Source organism: Apaloderma vittatum, unplaced genomic scaffold (genome assembly GCF_000703405.1).
Source record: "Apaloderma vittatum isolate BGI_N311 unplaced genomic scaffold, ASM70340v1 scaffold415, whole genome shotgun sequence".
Classification (NCBI taxonomy): Eukaryota; Metazoa; Chordata; class Aves; order Trogoniformes; family Trogonidae; genus Apaloderma; species Apaloderma vittatum.
In genome coordinates, this window is record NW_009717431.1 from 27848 (window position 1) to 46529 (window position 18682).

The 18682-nt window shown below is 36.2% G+C and overlaps 1 protein-coding gene across 1 annotated transcript in view; it reads left to right on the forward strand.

The window, feature by feature from the left end:
• Positions 1-3417: 3417 nt before the first annotated feature.
• Positions 3418-18682, forward strand: part of WDR25 (WD repeat domain 25) — a 30207-nt gene continuing 14942 nt past the window's right edge. Inside the window, exons 1-3 of the mRNA XM_009869866.1 lie at positions 3418-3558; positions 5572-5719; positions 15313-15443. Of these exons, the coding sequence (XP_009868168.1) occupies positions 3418-3558; positions 5572-5719; positions 15313-15443 (420 nt within the window). The remainder of the gene's footprint in view (positions 3559-5571; positions 5720-15312; positions 15444-18682) is intronic.

The window sequence follows — 18682 nt, forward strand, 5'->3', positions numbered from 1 at the left end:
TTTGAGCAGATGCACCTTTCTCTTCCTAAAAGTAAGTGTGCTGTATTTCTTTCTCTGCAATCTAGTTTGCTAGGAGGCAAACTTGTTACAGGATGGAAGGACAATGGAAGATACGTGCTCAATTCCGGATTTATCAGTCTTCATCTGCTTGATGAGTTCTCACGTTGCTTTGGTTACTCTGTTTATGTTGCTGTGACTTTTCCTTCTAGGAACAAATGCCTAGTTTGGATGGTCAGTAAGGTAAAAGCCTTTATTTTGTGTCCAGGGAGCTGACTGATAGCACACCAGACCACTGAACATTCTTCTGTGGTTGCCGTTTACTTACGTATCCAGTGCTTACCCTCTCCTGCTTTCTTTTGTGACTTACCAAGAGAGCTTTTATTATCTTCAGCCCAAAGTACTTTATTTTCAGGGGCTGTTTTCTTGATAGCTTTCAGTCAGAAAATAGGATCTGTAAACATATAATCTACAATAAATCTCATCTGTTATATTGTTTAGTTGCTTACATGATTTGTGAACTTTTGATCCTGAGAGTGAGGAGGTCTGGTTAGGTTACCTAAAATGCTGCTTGTGGTATTTTGACAACGTTCCTAAACTATACAGGAAAGTAAGCAACTTCCAAAGCCCTTATTTCTAAATATTGTGAAGAATGTGAAAGAGCAATTGAATTACATGCTTCAGAGAAAGTGAAAAGAAAATTGCTTTTGTAAAGAAATCTCTAGTATAATTTTGTTAGTTGGAGCTTTGTGCCTGCCATTTTCGCCCCCATATATTAATCCTAGCATATAGCTAGGTAATTGCCATTCTTTCTATAATGTGAGAGGAAATGAAATGAAAGCAGTTGATGAAAAGAAATGGAAAGGCAATGTTATAAACAGTGAAGTACAGAAGAGTAAGAACTAGTAGTGAAATATGAATCAGCTTGACGCTTGAAAGCCAATTTTAATAAAGTAGGAAAAAATGCCTGTTTCCTAATAACAGTTGCATATTTCATTGTTTTGGGAATTCGTTATAAGGGGAAGGGATGGACAGGTTACTGTTTATAATGTGAAATATTGCTTGAATGTCTAAGAATAGGCAGTATTGTCAGAGTAGCAGGCTGAAATGCGTGTGTTCAGATTTTTAGCTCTGCAATTAAAATCATATCTAATATGAAAAGATAAGAAAGACCTCAGATTTAATAAACTTAGTATTATTTCTAGATGCAATACTAAGTTTCTGTAAGAGCTGAGTTTTGAAGTCAAGCAACAACACTTAATCCAGTTGGTCTTTTATTAAAAACAATTGATTATAAATTTCTTCCTTTGACAGGTGTGTGATATAACATCTAGTCCTGTAATACTTGATACACGTGTTTAAATGCCTGTGAAAGAAGATATATATCTCAGGCTGTGCATTTTTAATGAACTGTTCCTTCTGTCTGAGTAATTTATTATGCACTAAATATGTGTTTATTCCATGTAAATTTGTGTTTATTTTATAAGCATTAATTTTTAGTGTATTTATTACCAGGTATGCTTAAAATTCAGCAGCCATTGGTATTTAAAATACAACTTCCTAAATAGTTCTAAGACACTTATCTTCTTAAAAACACTTTGCAATTAAAGCTGTAGTTGCTACAACAATGACTTTTTAAATTATAGTTTTGCAGTCTTTGCGTTCAGCCTTAGGCTGGTTTTAGATACAAATCCTTTTTCTGAGCTAATATTTAGATGCCATTCAGAAGAATGAGTTTGGGATCTTCTGATAAAGAGTCTGTAATTCATGTTGCTTTTTGGCAGGGAAGGCACGATCAACAATTTGACTCGCTTGAAATGTGGAATTTTTAAGGGCCCTAATTCCTAGGGGACTCTCTTGTCCCCTTTTGTGTACCAGGACTTGAAAAAAATTTCTTTAGAAACTGAAGTCTGGTGACTGTATCGTAACATGGTTCTACACTCCTTGCAGAATTGCCACACTCTAAACCAGTTGATTTGCTTGTTTATTATTTACCTCGATAATTGAGAGAACTTGCTTCTAGGTTTAGGCATTATGTTGGATGCTCTTTGAGGGATGCTTCTGGGTTCAGGAATCATATTGGTTGTGCTTTGGGGATGTGGGTTATTTCGTCAACTCTGCTGGTTGCACTCATCCAGTCTTTCAGGCTTATTGTTCTGTCCTGGTTTGAGCCAGCTATCCAGCATATGGCACAAGTGAAGAAAAAGTGTAGAAAAAAATATCTTCCTCACAAGTTATTCTTGAAGCACTTGATTATCTCAGCTGATAGAAAACCCCTGAAATGCCTTTCATCCTGGAGGATCTGTTAATCTCGCATCTAAATGTTTGGCAGAGAGATACAAACTCACGTGCAAAAGACTCATTCCTTTGCAACCTCTCCCCTTTTTTAATGACAGTGGCTGCATGTACAGAGTAAGCACCAGCTGCTGAGTAGATATTCATCTCAAGCTTTGGATAGAGTAGGCTGCAATTCTCCTTCTAGCCATTTTCCCCCTATTATGATTAAGCAATAGAAATACCCAGGACGAGGAACTACTTAAGAGACTCTCAAAGAAAATGAGGGCTTGATGATGGCTTTGCGATGATCCTCTGATGGGATCTGAAGCATCTTTCCTTGGTAATGAAATACAGTAGATTTTCCATTAGTGAGCACAACTTGGTTAACACATCTATCACTTCTAGGTGCAGAGTGGTATTTGTAACTTGAGCAGACACATTCAGTTACAGCTGAGCATTCCCAGCTCCCACCTTTTTCTAATTTCTTATTTGTACAGAAGGTGCATAGCTTGTTCTTTGATTGCCTTATTTTCTGTTCTGCATATCCATTTTTGTTTCTTGATATGCAATGATTCTCCTATATATACTTTCTGTGGACATTGCTGCATCTCTAAAGTGATTGCTGAAGAGCTAACTGCATATATCAAATGTTACTTCTTGCAAATAGCAAGCAAGTGCTTCCCTTTACCTCTGGAAGACGAATATAGAAACTTACTGTTCCTCTAGGGATGCACTGCACTGTATCCTTGTTGCAGCAGTTCACACACTGATGTATCAAAGTTACACTGAGCTAAACTCACCAGACTTGAAGGAAAATCCCAGGCGGGTCATATGGAACTATACCTAGGATTGAATGTTCCTGGATGAGGCTTGCGGAGCTTTGCCGCTGCGCAGCAGGGCAGGGTCTGCCATCCTCTTCTTCTGCGTTGTTTGACTTCTCTTTCCATTAAGCTGTGAAACCACAGCTGAAGTGGCACCTCTCAGCATTATTTAAAAGGACATTTGTGGCCTCCAGTGAATTTTCATTGTTATCTTGATGGAGGCCTGTCCTAGCTCTTCTGTCTGAACTGATGGCTTGTACTGGGCATTATCTGTGGGGTTCAGTAGCTGGGGGTGCAGGAGTGGCCTGTGTGGGAGGAGGTCATGAGCTGCCCTGTGCTGCTGCCGCTGGTTGCAGCTTGCTCTGAAACAGATGAAAACAGCTCGCCGTGGGCTAGAGCTTCAGAGGAGCACATGGTGCCTGTGTTCACACGTGTTGAAGAAAGGGGGCAGCCACAAGGACACGTGCGAGGAGACATGAAGATGCATGGGAGGACACACAGAAGGTGACGGGAGGAGACAAGGGAAGAGATGTGTTCTTGGAGAACAGGAGCAGAGGAGCAGTGAGAAGCAAAAAGCCGAAGATGAAAAGAGTAAGGTGCAAGGAGAGGCAACAAGAAGCCTCTAGACCCTGGCTTCTGGCTTCAGCCTCCTGCGATGGCTGTTATCTCATAGGAGGGATGTGAAAATGTCTGAGCATAATGCCTGGTGAAGCCAGGAGAAGCTGGGGTGTACTTTTTCCATTTTTACAGCTTCTTCTTTTTTTTTTTTTTTTTTAATCAAGCAGGAACTCAGAAGTGCTGTTAAACTTGTTTTACTTCATCCTTGTGAAAATTAAGTTTTCATACTTAATCACTAAAACATGACAGAAAAATATCTGAAGCATGTACCACCTATTTTTCCTTTTATCTTGATTCATTTATTAGCTTCCTTGTATTAAAAGCCCTCCAAGACACAATTAACCCTTTTCTTATACTGTGAAGCTTGAAATGATCATTAAAACTCATTAAAGCAGAGAAAGTTACTTTCAAAGGCAGTTTAATATTTAAAATTTTCCTGATTTCTTGTGGATAGAGTAGAATATTTAGGGTATGGCCATCATGGTTCTAGTCATGACTGACTATGCAAGTAATTAATGATAATTGGTTGTTTTGCATTGCAGAACTGTGCTCTGTGCTAGAAGATACTTTGAAATGATTTTCTATAGTGGAATGTTGTCTTCTGAATATGGACTATGTAATAATGATATTGTCTAGTAAGAAGAAAATATGATTGAAGATAAAAATACTTTATCAAAGGTCTTGCTTTTTTATTTATGCCCCCTTACTTTCTCCTCTATTGTGAATTGTGCTGTTGCCAGAGGAAAGCAAATATCTACTTATCTTTCCTGGTATACCGAGTTGATTTTGTTTTTAACATTCTTTAAAATACACAAAGATGCAGTCAGTTTTATTTTGGTACCTAACTTCAGTGCACTTGTGTCAATATACATGAAGGTTGAACTTGATCTCACTTAAAAAAAGTAATTGTTTGGTATTCTGTTAATTGCCTAGTCTTTTCCCAGCATTGTATAAATACTCTTAGAATTGAGAAATTGATTAGAATAGGCAAAATTCAGAATAACCTTCTATGTTCATAGGCAGCATTGTTTTCGTCCTGCAAATGACTGATTGCAAAGAGAAGTTCCATGAAGTAAAATGGTGACGTTAAGCAATAAACTGCCTTGAGTTTACTGAAACTGCAATAAAACTACCATAAACACTGTCAAAGTGTTGATTTATTTCTACTACTAATATTAGAAATAATAAAATGTAGTATAGCATTTGTCTTCTATTTTACTAGATAAAAAATGAGTTAACTAGTAGATTAGGATTTTTGAAAGTGTTCAGCATCAACCTAATTCTGTCCAGAAGAAAATGAAAAATGAGAGGACTTAGACCAGTCTGTAGAAATCTCCATGTAGCTGCATGATGATATTTTTACATGCCTCTTTAGTGAAGGTAAAATTCTACTTGAAATTACTAACTGAGTGAGAAATATGATAATAGCCTGTCTATAGGCAGATATGAAAGCTGTAATCTGCTAAGATTCCTCTTACTCAATGAAAGCAAAACATGATAGAGACAAAAATTTGGAAGAAAAATGGTTTAAAGGAAAAATATATTTGAATATATCCCTGCACAGAGGTAGGATAGTATTATAAATGGGAAAATATAACATGAATTGCCATTGAAATCAATGTAGACATTTCAAGAAATGATACAAGTCATAAAATGTATTGTTGATTTGTGCCTTTTTAATAAAATGCCCTAATTCTAATCAACCATGCAATTATTTCAAACAGACTTACAGCTTAGCAGATACTACTTTGGGAGGCAAAGCTTTCTCAGCCATGCTGATTTGCTGAAGCTACTTATCAGTACATTGAAAAAAATATTTTTGGTTCTTTATAAAGTTGTCTTTATCCTTCTTTTTAAGGTATGGGATGCTGTAGATAAAGGCAGCTGCTTAAAAACATTCTCCTGTCACTCCTGTGCTGTTCGAGCTGCCCGGTGGTCGTCTTGTGGAAGAAGGATCCTCAGTGGGGGCTTTGATTCTGTGCTGCATTTAACAGATGTAGAAACAGGTAAAGGTCATGTAAAGATGTATTACAGCTCTATTTTTATTGAGTACAGATAACTTTGGATCTCATTAGCCTTATTCGTTCTTCCAAAAATACAGAAGATACCTGTAGGTCGTAGTTGGAATTCTTGAAATGTATCCTTGCTAAAAAAAGAATCTCAGCACTTAAGGGTAGTTGGAGATACTTAACAAAACTGAAAACTCTAATTTCATGATCATGTGTAATTCCTGTTGTCGCATACTGCACAGATAAATAGAATGAAACATGTATTTTTTTTTTTATGGTCTGTCGTGACTGTTCATGAAAACATTTGGAGAACCTCTTAGGGCTGACTTCAGTAATGTTTATACAGGGTTAATTTAAGCCTAGGCTCATACCTCAGAATTGAGTGGTCTTAAATTTGTGCTTAAAGCTAATTAGGTGATTTCCACCCAACCCCCCTCCCTCAAACAGGGCTTTAATTGGGAGCATAGAAGCTTCAACTCTGAGAATTTGAGAATGAGCTTTTGTTGCTTCGATGCAGTTGTGAATTTGATTTGGGATTTGATTGTTGCAACCTCAACAACTAATTTCCTGGATGCTGTCTCCTAATTTCTCCTTCACAAACTAAAGTGCTTCTATCAGCTCTACGTCTCTCCTCAGCATTCCTTATCAGCATTCATAGGGCAGCATTCGCTGGAGCTGTACGTAATAGGACACCTCTGATTGGGTATAAATGAAGGATGAGGCCTGAAATAGTACCTTGTCAACTGAAGAGATGCAATTTTTTTTCCCCACTTAATTGATTTTAAAATGTTTAACTCCTGCAAAGGTGTGATATTTTTTGGTAAGACTATAGAAGAAATCCTTACAAGAATTACAAGCAGTTCTTGTCTAGGAGAGCTTTCTCTCACATAAAAGTAAGAAGTACGTTGTATGTGAGTATCTGGAGAGCAGAGGTTCTATTCAGATCATCTAGGAAAGTGGTCAGGAAATTTGTGAATATTGTTCCTGTGAAAAGATAATTCTTTTCCATGTTATAAGAATTACTTTTTCTCATTTGTCGTATCAGAAGTGTTTAAATTTGATGATGGCTGGAAGGGAGCTGTTGTAGTTTGGGAATGTAAAACATGACACAGTTACAGAATGTTGATTTTTTTGAGAATATTGAGGCTTTTTAATGGGGAAAAGAGCTTAGATATATCTGAAGTAGCAGTAGTATGTAAGGTTAATAGATGAAGACAATAATTTGTCAGACTTCTTGTCTTTTTTTTTTTTCAGTTTCATTGCAGGAACCTTCTCATTTCTAGTTTTATAGGTAACTGAATTTTACTAATCCAAGTGGTTTTACTTTGGACTCTAGTGCTTACATGTTCTAAACAGAATGGCTACCTTCTTAATGGGATTTATAGGAGAATAGATTTTATGTGCCTGAGTTATTTGAAGGGACTACTGTGGGGAAAAAAATCTCATTTTATAAAAATCATGGAACAAATTCCAAAGATATGTTATTTTAATAATATAATTTCTAACATCTCTTTGATTTAAGTGTACAGTAATGGGATAGTAATCTGGATTAAGTTCATTGAGGTGATTCATTTGAAAGAAAATATTTCCAGTGTTTTAAGCAATGACAGCAATAACAAATTATATTTGCCAAGTTTCAAAACAGATAAGCTTATAAATAGTTTTTTCCCTTCCTGACTTGTGAGTTATGTAGTATTTCTAACTACTTAAATGAATTGTATGTGTAAAGGCAAAATGAATGCTTATAATCCTTGAAAACATGTGATTTTCATTACTGCCTACTTTCAAGAATACTATGTAGGTCCCGTGAATTGTAGTTGTAATGTTGATGTTTGGACCTGACTTTCAGTGATACGCATCTCATTTGGGACAGCGTATGACTGATTGGAATCTTATTCACATTTCCCGTGCATGCAGACCAGTTTCTGATTTCCTTCCCTGTTGTAAAGTTACTTTCTTTTTTTTCCCTCCCATGCATTTCAATCAGTTCTTTTCAGGGAAACATGGCAAGCAGTTTGCTTCTGGAATCCAAATCATTTGATATAAAAAGCCTCATTTCCATTTGAAAAACACTAAGGCAGCTATAAGATTTTGATTTACATTAGTTCACTGAATCATTCATTCCTCCTCACTCTTCATCAGTGTTGAAATGATTTCTTCTTTGATTAATTTCAGATAGATGTTAGAACTGTTCCTTCACAGAGGACTTTTAGATACTTTTTGGACTTCAGTTTTTATTACTTTCCATTGCTAGACTGAACTAACTACCAGTGTGTTTAAATTGCAGTAAACGCATGCCAGTGCGATTTTTAAAATAGTAATGGTTTTAAGGGTCTATACTCTTGTATTGTGTGTATGTTGTTCTGGTTCAACATTTTTCTAGTTGTGTTTACTAAAGTCTAATCTTTCTTGTTTTCAGTATAGATTTTATATATACTACACTGTGTTCTAAAAAGTTGCTACATGTCCTTCAGCAAAAGAAAGCTAACAGTCTGAAGAGAAATCTTTTTGGAAGTTTAGAAAATGTTAAAAATACAGTTTAGTACATGCACAGTATTAAGCTGCTCTGCTGTTTGGGTTTTTCGTTTGGTTGTTGGATTTGGTTTTTTTTTTTTCATCATTTTGAGGTGTTTTTCTGTTACAAATGTAGTTTCTGACCTATTAAATGAAAGTTGTAGTCTAGCCGATTGTCTCGTGACATCTAGTTAAGAGATTCTTCAAAGGAATGTTGTCACATTGTTGTAAGTACTAGAATAAATTCTCCAGGAAATTTTGTTTCTAAGCTTGGGCTTAAGTTTGGGTATCCCTTGTCCTATGATACTGTATTTTCTGGAATGATTTCCTTTTTAAAATCTTTTTTTGTCTGAACAACATCAGAATAGAAGCAAACACTGAAATCTCATTAATCACAAAGAAGAATTTTCTTGTTATTGACATAGAAATCCCGCTGCAAGGGTAGAAGACTCATCCATGAAATCTTATGCTGTAGTTTTACAGCGTTTAAACCTCTTCCCCTTGTCCAGTGTATTTAATGAAAGTTCTTAAATGTAAGAAGATCTAAAATGCTGCAAGCAGGAACCTCATGAAGTTCCATAAGGACAAACGCAAAGTTCTGCATCTGATGTGGAGTAACCTGTGCAACAGAACAGGCTGGTGCTAAACTGGTTAGAAAGCAGCTTTGCAGAAAAATCCCTGGAGTCCTGGTGCTGAATATGAATCTGCAAAGAAGGTCAGCTTCATCTTAGGTTATATTAGCAGGTGTTTACCTAGTGCATAAAGATGATGCCAGGCTCTTCTCAGAGATGTGCAGTGAAAAGGTGAGAGGCAAAGGACAACTATAGGAACACAGGTAACTTTTTGGGTCAACTCAGGGGTCATCAAACACTAAAACAGGCTAGTTCTTAGAGATACTCCAATCATCTGTTCTTAGAGATACTCATAACTTCAGTGGACAGACCTCAAAGTAACCTACTGCAGCTAGACCTGCTTTGAGTAGAGCTTTGGACTAGGTGACACCTGGAGGTCCAACCTATGTGATTTGTTGATGCTATGATGAACAACAGGGAAAAAGAATACAGATTATTGAGGTACAAGGAGTTCACCTGTCCTGATTTGGTGAAAATTGGTACCACTGTACAAGTCTTCTTTTTCTAAATTAATTTTTTATAGATTGTCATTTATTATCTTAAATGGTCATCTATTGTCCTAACACCAGGCTGTCAAGCTCATGAGTATGGTTTTCTTGAAAACTGTTGTACATTTTTAGAGTATGTGTCTGATCCAAAATATGCATAAAATGTTTAAGAAACTTAAGATTATTCTTGCATCATTCACGTGAACGGTTCTGTGGCTACATTTTGCATGAGGGTTTTCATGAGAGTTGAGCTGCCTGTAAAGATTACTGGTTAATGTTTTTCTTTTATTGTCCTATTTTACATACATTATTTCTTCATAAAAATAAAGCTTTTTGAAAGGTTTCACAAATGTGATAGTAATGCAGCAATCTGAACTAGTAAGACTCCCTGGTTTTGTTTATTTCTAACACCACATGTGATCATTTTCTATTAGTGACAATTCAGATACTTTGTTATTTACAGAGTACTAAATAGTACTGTATTCAGAAAGCACTAAAAGAAAATTGCTTTAAGCACAATTTCAAGTCAAGAACATGTGACATTTAACTTGTTATGTCTGCATGTAATGGAGATGCTCTACTAACTTTACAAGAGTAATTGTATTTTTAAAATTTATTTATAACTATTTTATGTTTAGAATATATATTTTATTCATCAGTGGATTTTTCATTAGTCACAAATGAATTGGTATGATGGCAAAGCCAGAACATTGACTGGGCTGATACTATTTGCATGTTGTAGATACTTTTCATTTCTTTGATATTATGACAAAGGGAATGTTCCAAGAAATTTTGGCACTTTTCCTGTGTTGCCAAATGCTGCAGTTGTATTTTAGTTCATGGACTGAGCTTGATTTCAAATATAACTTGTCCAGAGTTATAAATGGGAATTTAAATTTCCTATTATTTTGAGAGTTTTCACATTGCCATGGCCAAGGTACTGCAGTTAAGCTGTTGGCTTTGAAGGGAAGTTCAGGTTGTATACAATGTGGTCACTGAAATCTAGTTTGGTTTCTTAAACTTGTTTTATTTTACGTTATTTTGAGAGCTTCTGAATGGAACGTTTTGTACCTTCAAGAGGATGATCCAAATTTGTGTTTGTGTATTTTCTTTTGTATTCTGATTTGGTATTCCTATAGATATAACATTGTTAATTTGACTGTTCACATTGGAGTTTTACTGCTCATATATAAAAATTGCCTCAGGAGAGATGTGACCTTTTTTCTCCTATTCCTCCTTTTCTCTCCTAGTACTATGTAGATAGTATGTTGGTTTAATATGCACTAAATATTTATATAACACCTCAGAAAAAGGCTCAGGTGGTTGATTTTAATTTTTATCCTTATTTTCTTTTGAATGAGTACAGGTATCTTTGTATTGTTGAAGATTTCCCCCAAAATTCAGCAGTTTAAGCAATATGTTGAACACAGTTTAGTGGTCACTCTCCAGCTAGGAGGTAACAGCATTTTACTTTTTGTACTCGCTAATAGAAAAATCTTTGCAATAATGAAAATATCCCTAAAATAAAATTTTTCTTAAGGGTGAAAGATGAAACAATTTAATAGTTCAAGCATCTTTGAATGCCAGAACCTTGTGACTATGTAGGAGAAAAAATTAGGAAATACATATAGTCAGTATAACTTTAGTTCTTGGAAAAGTAATAAAGCAATTTTTAAGCACTCCAAGATAAAATAGATAAGTAACAGCCAACATCGATTTGTTAAGAACAAATCGTGTCTCATCGATCTGATGTTCTTCTTGCTGTTGCGCATGAGAGAGATTGTGACTGTAACGAGATTTGATTTTTTATTTTTTTTAAAAGGGTATTACCTCATGCTTTTCTGTAAACACACTAGGGAATTCCGCTCTGCTTAGCAAGATTACTCTCATGTCCTTGTAAGTCTTAGGCTTCACTTTCCTTTATGGATTAGTGTACAGAGGTGAATGGTTTTGGATTGTGCGGGTAGGGGTGTGAACCAGAGGACCACTAAACACAGTTGCAAGAGCATCCTGTGCTCAATAACTGTGCTGATTTCTGTGAAAAATTCACGATGTTAAATAGCCTTTAAAATATCTGATTACATAGTTGAGCAGTTTCACAGTAGGCTGCAGCATAAAGAAGCAGAAACATATGTTTGAGATTTTTTTTTTTAAAGATTGTTTTTCATACTGTATGTTGCTGGTGAGCCTTTAATGAGTGAGAATTGAATTAAAGCACTTTGAAATGTGGTTTATATTTTTAAAGATGTAGCAGCCTCTCATACAAGAAAACTATATCTTTTATAGATTTTTTTTTTTTCTTAATTAGCAAAATAGATTTTCAGATGTAATTTTCTGCAGTCTGTGTATTGGTTGAATCTTTGTTATGCTGCCTTTAGGAACTAAAATTAAATAAATATAAACATAATAAAGGTATATACAAACTTGCTGAATTACACCTGTTGAATTCTATTATGGATAAGGGAGTCTTCTGCTCAAATAACGTCTTTTGCAATACATAAAATAAGGCCCCTCTAAAGCTGAATGTTTAGTGTTAATAAATTGAATAATTGTAGAGAAAAATATAACTGTAAATACTGACTTCTAGAAAGGTGGAGCAGGGTCTCCAGCAAAAGCTGAAGCTGGATTTCCTAAGCCAGGGGCTAGGTTCTGTCATAGCATGCTTACAGCCTGTAAAATGCAAATTCTGTTTGGAGGAGTAAAACACGATACATAGATTTTGTATAGAAAAGGACTAAGAGTTGAACTCATTGTTTTAAAACACTGAATTGAATGAGCCGTTTTGCTCCATATTATCTTCCTCAGTAATATGTTCCGTCTCCCAGAAGGATATTTTCCCTAAATTTCTGAGATTCTGAAAGATTTGCAGTGGTAGAAGTTGCATAACTATGTCGAGAATGTTCCTCTGCAATTCAGCCCTGCAGTGCTAACAGCTAAACAGGAGCAGTTTAAGGGGTGTGTTCACGTGAATGTTAGGGAAGTTCACTTTGCTGGGTCTGGGCATGGTTGTGTGGCAAGCAGTCTGCCTTAGATTCTGTGGATTGTGCGTAAGTTTTAGTACTAGCAAGAGGGGATTTTCTTTTCTGTAACGTTGTGATCCACCCCTTTTAATTATGGTTGCTGCTGCTGCTTTGCTCTTCTACATTCCAGCCTTTTTCTCATTTTCTGTGACGTGGCAGCAGAATGAAATTTGTGTATGCATCTAGTAAAGTCAAACTCTTCAGAACACAGTTTACTGAGTTTCCTAAAAGAGACATTTGACTGAATTTTACTTTGAAGGGTGGGAAAATGAAGGTGAGACTTGTATTTCAAAGTATCAATTGGAGAGCCTGGCCTTTTAATATTTTTGGGTTCTGATTGCTCCTCAGATCGATCAAAAAACTAACATCATTAATATCTGTATCAAGCATTAAGGCAACAGCTTAAAACGAGAAAAGAAAGATGTTAAAGTTTATGCAGGTGAATAAGATGCTCAGGTTGTTCGCATCAATTTTATTTACTATTACACTGTAATGTAGGATTCATAGCACTGAGATCTTTACAGTGACTGTCACTGAGAGCTTTTTGATAAATAGCAGCCTCTAGAAGACAAGAAAAGGGTAAAACCGGTGTCCACTTCCCTTTAGAAAAGGGAGAGATAGAGGAGAGAATTAGAGAATTTTAGTTTCTGGAGAAAATATCAAGCAGATGATTGAGTTACTTGGAAGTAGTTAGACATGAGATTGAAAGATAGACTAATTAATAACAGATTATTTTTAATCAGTCTTCTTTCTGTGGAAGAGGTAGTTAGTACATGAAATGCATCTTGAATTTAATGCACTTCTTTTTTGTTGTGTCTTACCTGATTTTCTCATGTCTTAGGCTAGAGAACAAAATGACAATAAAAGTGTATGCATTATAGAAAAGCCAGTTTTCAGAAGTCTTGCGGAGGTAAAAATAGATTTTAATAAAGCCAGTTAATTAATATTTGGAAAGTTAGGTGATGAGTTCTACTGGATTGTTTATGTGTATGTCTAATGCCATTTGGGCAGCACACTTTAAGGAGAATAGTGACCACTTGATGTGTCCTTTATAAAGCCGCTTGACAGGATTAGTATAGGTAGGCCTCAGTTTTCCTAATTTCTGGCTGCAGTGCCATTGAAAACTTGTCAGTTGTACTCCAGAGTGTTTATTAAAGTAGGTTCTAGTAGGAACCATATTCCTTTGGGAGCAAAGTGCTCGCTGACTGGTGAGACTCCGTGGGGAAATTCAGCATTTTCAGGTACCACAGATGAGATTAAGATGCCTGTGTGTGTGGCTTTTCTTAAGCCTGCACATGATGCCTGGTGGTGGTGTACGTGAAAGGAGTATCTTGTTGCCCCTATAACTGATGATTTTAATACTTTCTTCCTTCCCTGTGGAGTCTTTTTTTCCTTCTGTAGATGTTGGAGTACTGAAAGCTCCCATGGTGGAAGTTTATTGTTGCATAAGACTTGTAGAGAGAATCTCTGCTGCCCTTATGACTTTTTTCTCTTTTTGGGGAAGGAATTTAAGGACTAAATTAAGTCTTTCACTCAGTAGTGATAGAGAGGCCTTTTAAGTCTCATGGGTAATTGGTGGGGAAACCTTTTAAAAAGAACAAGAAAATGCTACAAAAAGCGATGCTCATGCAGAACAGCACTCACTCCTCCTTTATGTTCTCTGCAATCTATTTTCCCTTGCCCTGCTAGCTTGAAGAGCACATATGATGAAGGAAAGCATATCTTCTCTTCTTTAAATAGAATAAATAAATAATTTAAAAAGTCTTAACTTCTTGACTGTGTAAGTTGATTTCAGCAGATGGGGAAAATGGAGCTGCTGATGAAATCAAATAATGAAATCAAATCATGAAATAAGTGAAAAAAAAAATCTGTACGAATGACTTTTCAGTATTGTTCACCCAACAGTATTTACATAAATCACTAATGTTTTTAAGTCAAAGTATTTTCAGTTGTTTAAGAAAGCCTGTCTTAAGATATCTCTCACTTGCTGAAAATAGAGATTAATGAATATTTTAAGAAGCTTTTGCCATAGTGTTTTGTGGGGGGTTTTTTTGTTGTTTTTTTTTTTTTAACTTCTGCGGTGCCTTCTTCACTGTGGCTTAAAGCAGTAACTTTATTTAATGTATATCTTTATGTATGTTATGTAGAATATCACATATAAGAATTGAAATTGTGAAACTGAGCAACTGGATTTTGGTCCATGCTGCTGTTACAAAAAACTATTTCAGCAACATTAAGATCATGAATTTGTTAAGATGAAAGGAAGCAGTGGACTGTGAAAAAGTTCTATAAATTAACCTAGCTAAATTCTGTTGCCTTCAAAAGTGTCGACAATCCAATTGATACCGACCATAAGATCCTGTGGAGATTAGTGTACACGATTAAGTGTTGGGAATAGTGTATCCATGGGAACAGCTTTTGCCTTCATATGATGGTATGCAAATTATTTCATACTTTCAAAACCAAGTTTAACTCCTGCCTTCACAGAAAGATAAGTAAACAGCTCAAGAGATGTTTGGGACATGGTGTTTCTGTACAGACAATATTTCATTCTATTTTTATCCCACTGAAAGGAGTATGACTTCTTTGTAGAGAAACGTTTAACCATTAGATTTGTAGATTTACTCTGCATGTCGACTGAACTGAAGCCTTGGTGAGGCTCCACTCCTTAGTGTGGGAAACCACTTGTTCTCTCCATCTAGTAGGAAGCAGTCAGTAGTGCTGAGGCCCGTAAGCAGGAGCAATTTCATATGGGTAGGAATTAGCGAGTTCAGTCTTGGATTTTCAGTAAATCGCAGTAGCCCCAGATACTTGAAATGTATTAATAGAAACATATTCATCTTTGACAACCTTGATAATTTTGAAGCTAGGTTGAAATGAATAACGTATTTCGTTTTCTGATAAAATTTTAATCTCTACTTCTCACTTTATTTTAGGGAAGCAGATATTTAGCAGTAAAAATGAATTTAGGATCAGTGCACTGAAGTTCCACCCTACAGAGTCAAATATTTTCATTTGTGGAGGGTTCAGCCCGGAAGTTAAAACCTGGGATATAAGGACTTCAAAGGTAATTGAAATCTTTTTTCTATTTCTCTTTTAGAAAGTTTCTTAAATTAATGTGCTGAGCCACCGTTTGTTGATATGAACCTCTGTAATGTTTCTGAAGCACGAAGAGGAACATTGTACACCAAATATGTAAATATGAGTGATGTATAGTTGAATTAAATAAAGCCAATAGCTCACTTCAGCATTGTGAAAAGAACTCGTGTACTAAGAAGCAGTGTAGCTAACTTGCTCCTCAAGCTGTCATGTGTGGATCAGGATGTGTGTGCCTGTATCTTTTGTGTAGGAGCTTGCAGTAATTTTCATGCTCGTGAAGGGCTGCAGAGAGGCACATGTAGCATCTGCCTTCAGTTTATTGTGATCCATGAAGAATGACATGCTCCCAATTGCCATTCAGAGCTCAGGTAAGACCAGAGCTGTACTCTGCCTAAGTGGAAGCCTAAGACAAGCCAACATTCTCACGCACAAAACAGCTCAGAGTAGCAGTGATTGTAAAGTGAGTAGTTCTTTGTTTTCCTTTGATTTTCTGTGTGGGTAGGTCCTACTCATCGTTGTGAGCCATCTGTTTGCTCCTAGGGGTGACAGAAGGGATATGAAAAAGATTGCTTATCCAAACTTTATCTCTATCTTTGTACTAAGAATAATAGGAGAGAAATGTAGCAGATGCATTTCAGGTATGAAGGCTCCTAACAGGAGAGTTCTGAAACAGTTATGGGACTTGCTCTATTGAGGAAACACTGTATTCTTGTGCAGTTAACAATGTAGTCTCTGTGCTATAATTGTTCCTTTGGATTTTTCACTGATGTTTGAGAAAGAAATTTGTGTAGGATCTATACCATAGACTTCCCTCATGTGGATAACTTGTTAAAAGAAAACCATGAGTAAGCTCATAGTGAGACTGCCACTTCTGAGGCTACTCTGAAAATAAATTCATTGTGAGTTACAAGGTCAGCGTGAAAACCTTTGTAAAAGATGTGATGAGGTTTATTCCATCCATCGTGTTTGTACAATGGCTAGTTTTCCTTGATAAGCATATGAAAAGATACTCAAAGCACTGTTCTACGAAGGAATTTGATTGTAGTTTTAGATCGTAAAAATTGTAAATACTTATGATAAAGAATATATATGTAACTTTAAAAAAAATCATGAGATCTTCCTCCCCTCTGCCTTGCACTGGTATACAGTGTTCTGGTTTTGTCAATAAGCGATTTTGATGCACTGTCTTTAGCGCAGGCAACTTACAGAACATGAAAATATGTATCACACAAATGAGAAACAGTACCAGTTCAAAGGGTGTTTATTCCAGATGATCAGAGGTCACCCTGTAAATTTTCTGTAGAACAGAATAGTTATTTTTTTCTGGTACGAGACTAGAGAAGAAAGACTAATAGAAGTCTTCTCTCCTTAACAGCAGAGTCAGTGATTTCATAGCACAGAAGTGAAGCAGGAAGTACAATTGTTTGTTCTTGATATTTTCATAACAGTAGACCTTAATTGTAGGGAGGAGATGCATTCTGTAATTGAATATTTAGCTGTTCTTTTTAACAAAGAGAAGCCATTGTATGACACAGTAAACTGAACTTCCTTTAGAGAGTACCTCAGGTCCTAAAAAGATTGTTGATCATAGTGTCCAGTTTGAGATATTTGATCCTAGTCAAGGAGAAGATAGCAGATGTAGATGACAAAACATTCTTTCTGAGGCTTTCTGACTTGATGCAATAAGCTTTCCAGTAAATGATATTATAGTTAAACACAGAGCGAAATTATAGTCTAGCTGTGTGCAAAGCCAGAGACATTCTTTCACACCCCTATAGTTTCTTTACAATGGATTTCACACGTGTATATCTTTGAGTGACTATCATAGAGAATACTTTTTCTCTAGATTTGAAAGCAACTGGGATTGATGAGCATGTTCATGCCAAAAATGGCAATACCTCTTGCTTACATGTGTCTAGATGCCCAGTCTCTGTAGATGGAAAATGGTGACACTGGTAATGGAGAAAACACCTCATTTTCAAAGAAAGAGAAGATTCACAGGAGATATTTACAGTTGAAATGTTATGCCACAATAAGACTTTTTCAGTAAATCTCATACCCAAGGTTGTGGTGACAAGGCTATGATTGCCAATATTGCCAACCACGTTGCTGTTCCACAGAAGATGCCTCCTCAAAAATATACGCACAGAAATGGTACAAGACTGACTAAGAGGTGGTTTGACTGTCTTCAAAAATCTTGGTGAAACTGGTCCTGACAAGCATCAGCAGAGAGGAAATGTGTGTCCTTCATCAAAGAACGATGTTGCTGAAACAGGGAGAGGGCAAGCAGAGACGTAGAACATAGTTTAGATTAGGGATTATTGTATCCGAGACCAGACATGTTGAGATGGAGATTGGGGTAGAAGATGATAATGTAAGGGGCAATGCATAATTTGTGAGGTACTGGCCTTTGATAAAGGCATTGGAAGAAGGCAAAAGGAGCAAATCCATACTGATAAACTGCAGATTAATAGCTCGCCCATTCATATCTTCTGTAATTCTGGTAGCCTGGCTTGAGGTGATGTTTTGATATAGTAGCTTTTGAATAACTACACCTGGAAAAATTGCAGAGGAAAACTGCAGTTTTCAGTACTTTACCATGGCATGGTTATAAGAAACAGTATTTGTGTTTGGTATCACCTTTGTGTAGGTTTCTGGGGTGACATATGAACTGTGTGTGTCTGCATGCAGAGCCAGTAGAGAACACTTTATGTGACAACATCTGTGATTCATTTCCAGAGGACAAACAGATACTGTAAAAAACATTTCTATGTAGAAGAGGAACATGAATACTTAACATTTTTTATTAATTTGACTATACATTCAGTCTAAAACAGTCCTTGTGTTTTCTACTAATTAGGGACTATATTATCCTTATGAGATTCAAACAATATTTTATTGTATCTTTATGCTTTACTGTCCAACTCTTGGTTTTTGCCTCCTTGCTTTTTCCAATGGGTACATTGGGTTTTTGTCTTTCTGTGGGGCCTGTTTACTTGTAATACTGTTGCCCAGGTAGAGAGTACTTGTGATTGCCACCTTATGATTTTTGTCTTTTTGTCTGAGAGTATTGCTGTTGCGTGCAACACAGCACAACACTATACGCTGTGACATCCTTTGATCCCATCTTACGACGTGATTTCTCAAAAGGCAGTGCTGGGCTGATAAATGCAGCAAAAATGAGACTAGTGGAATAACGCATTTTTA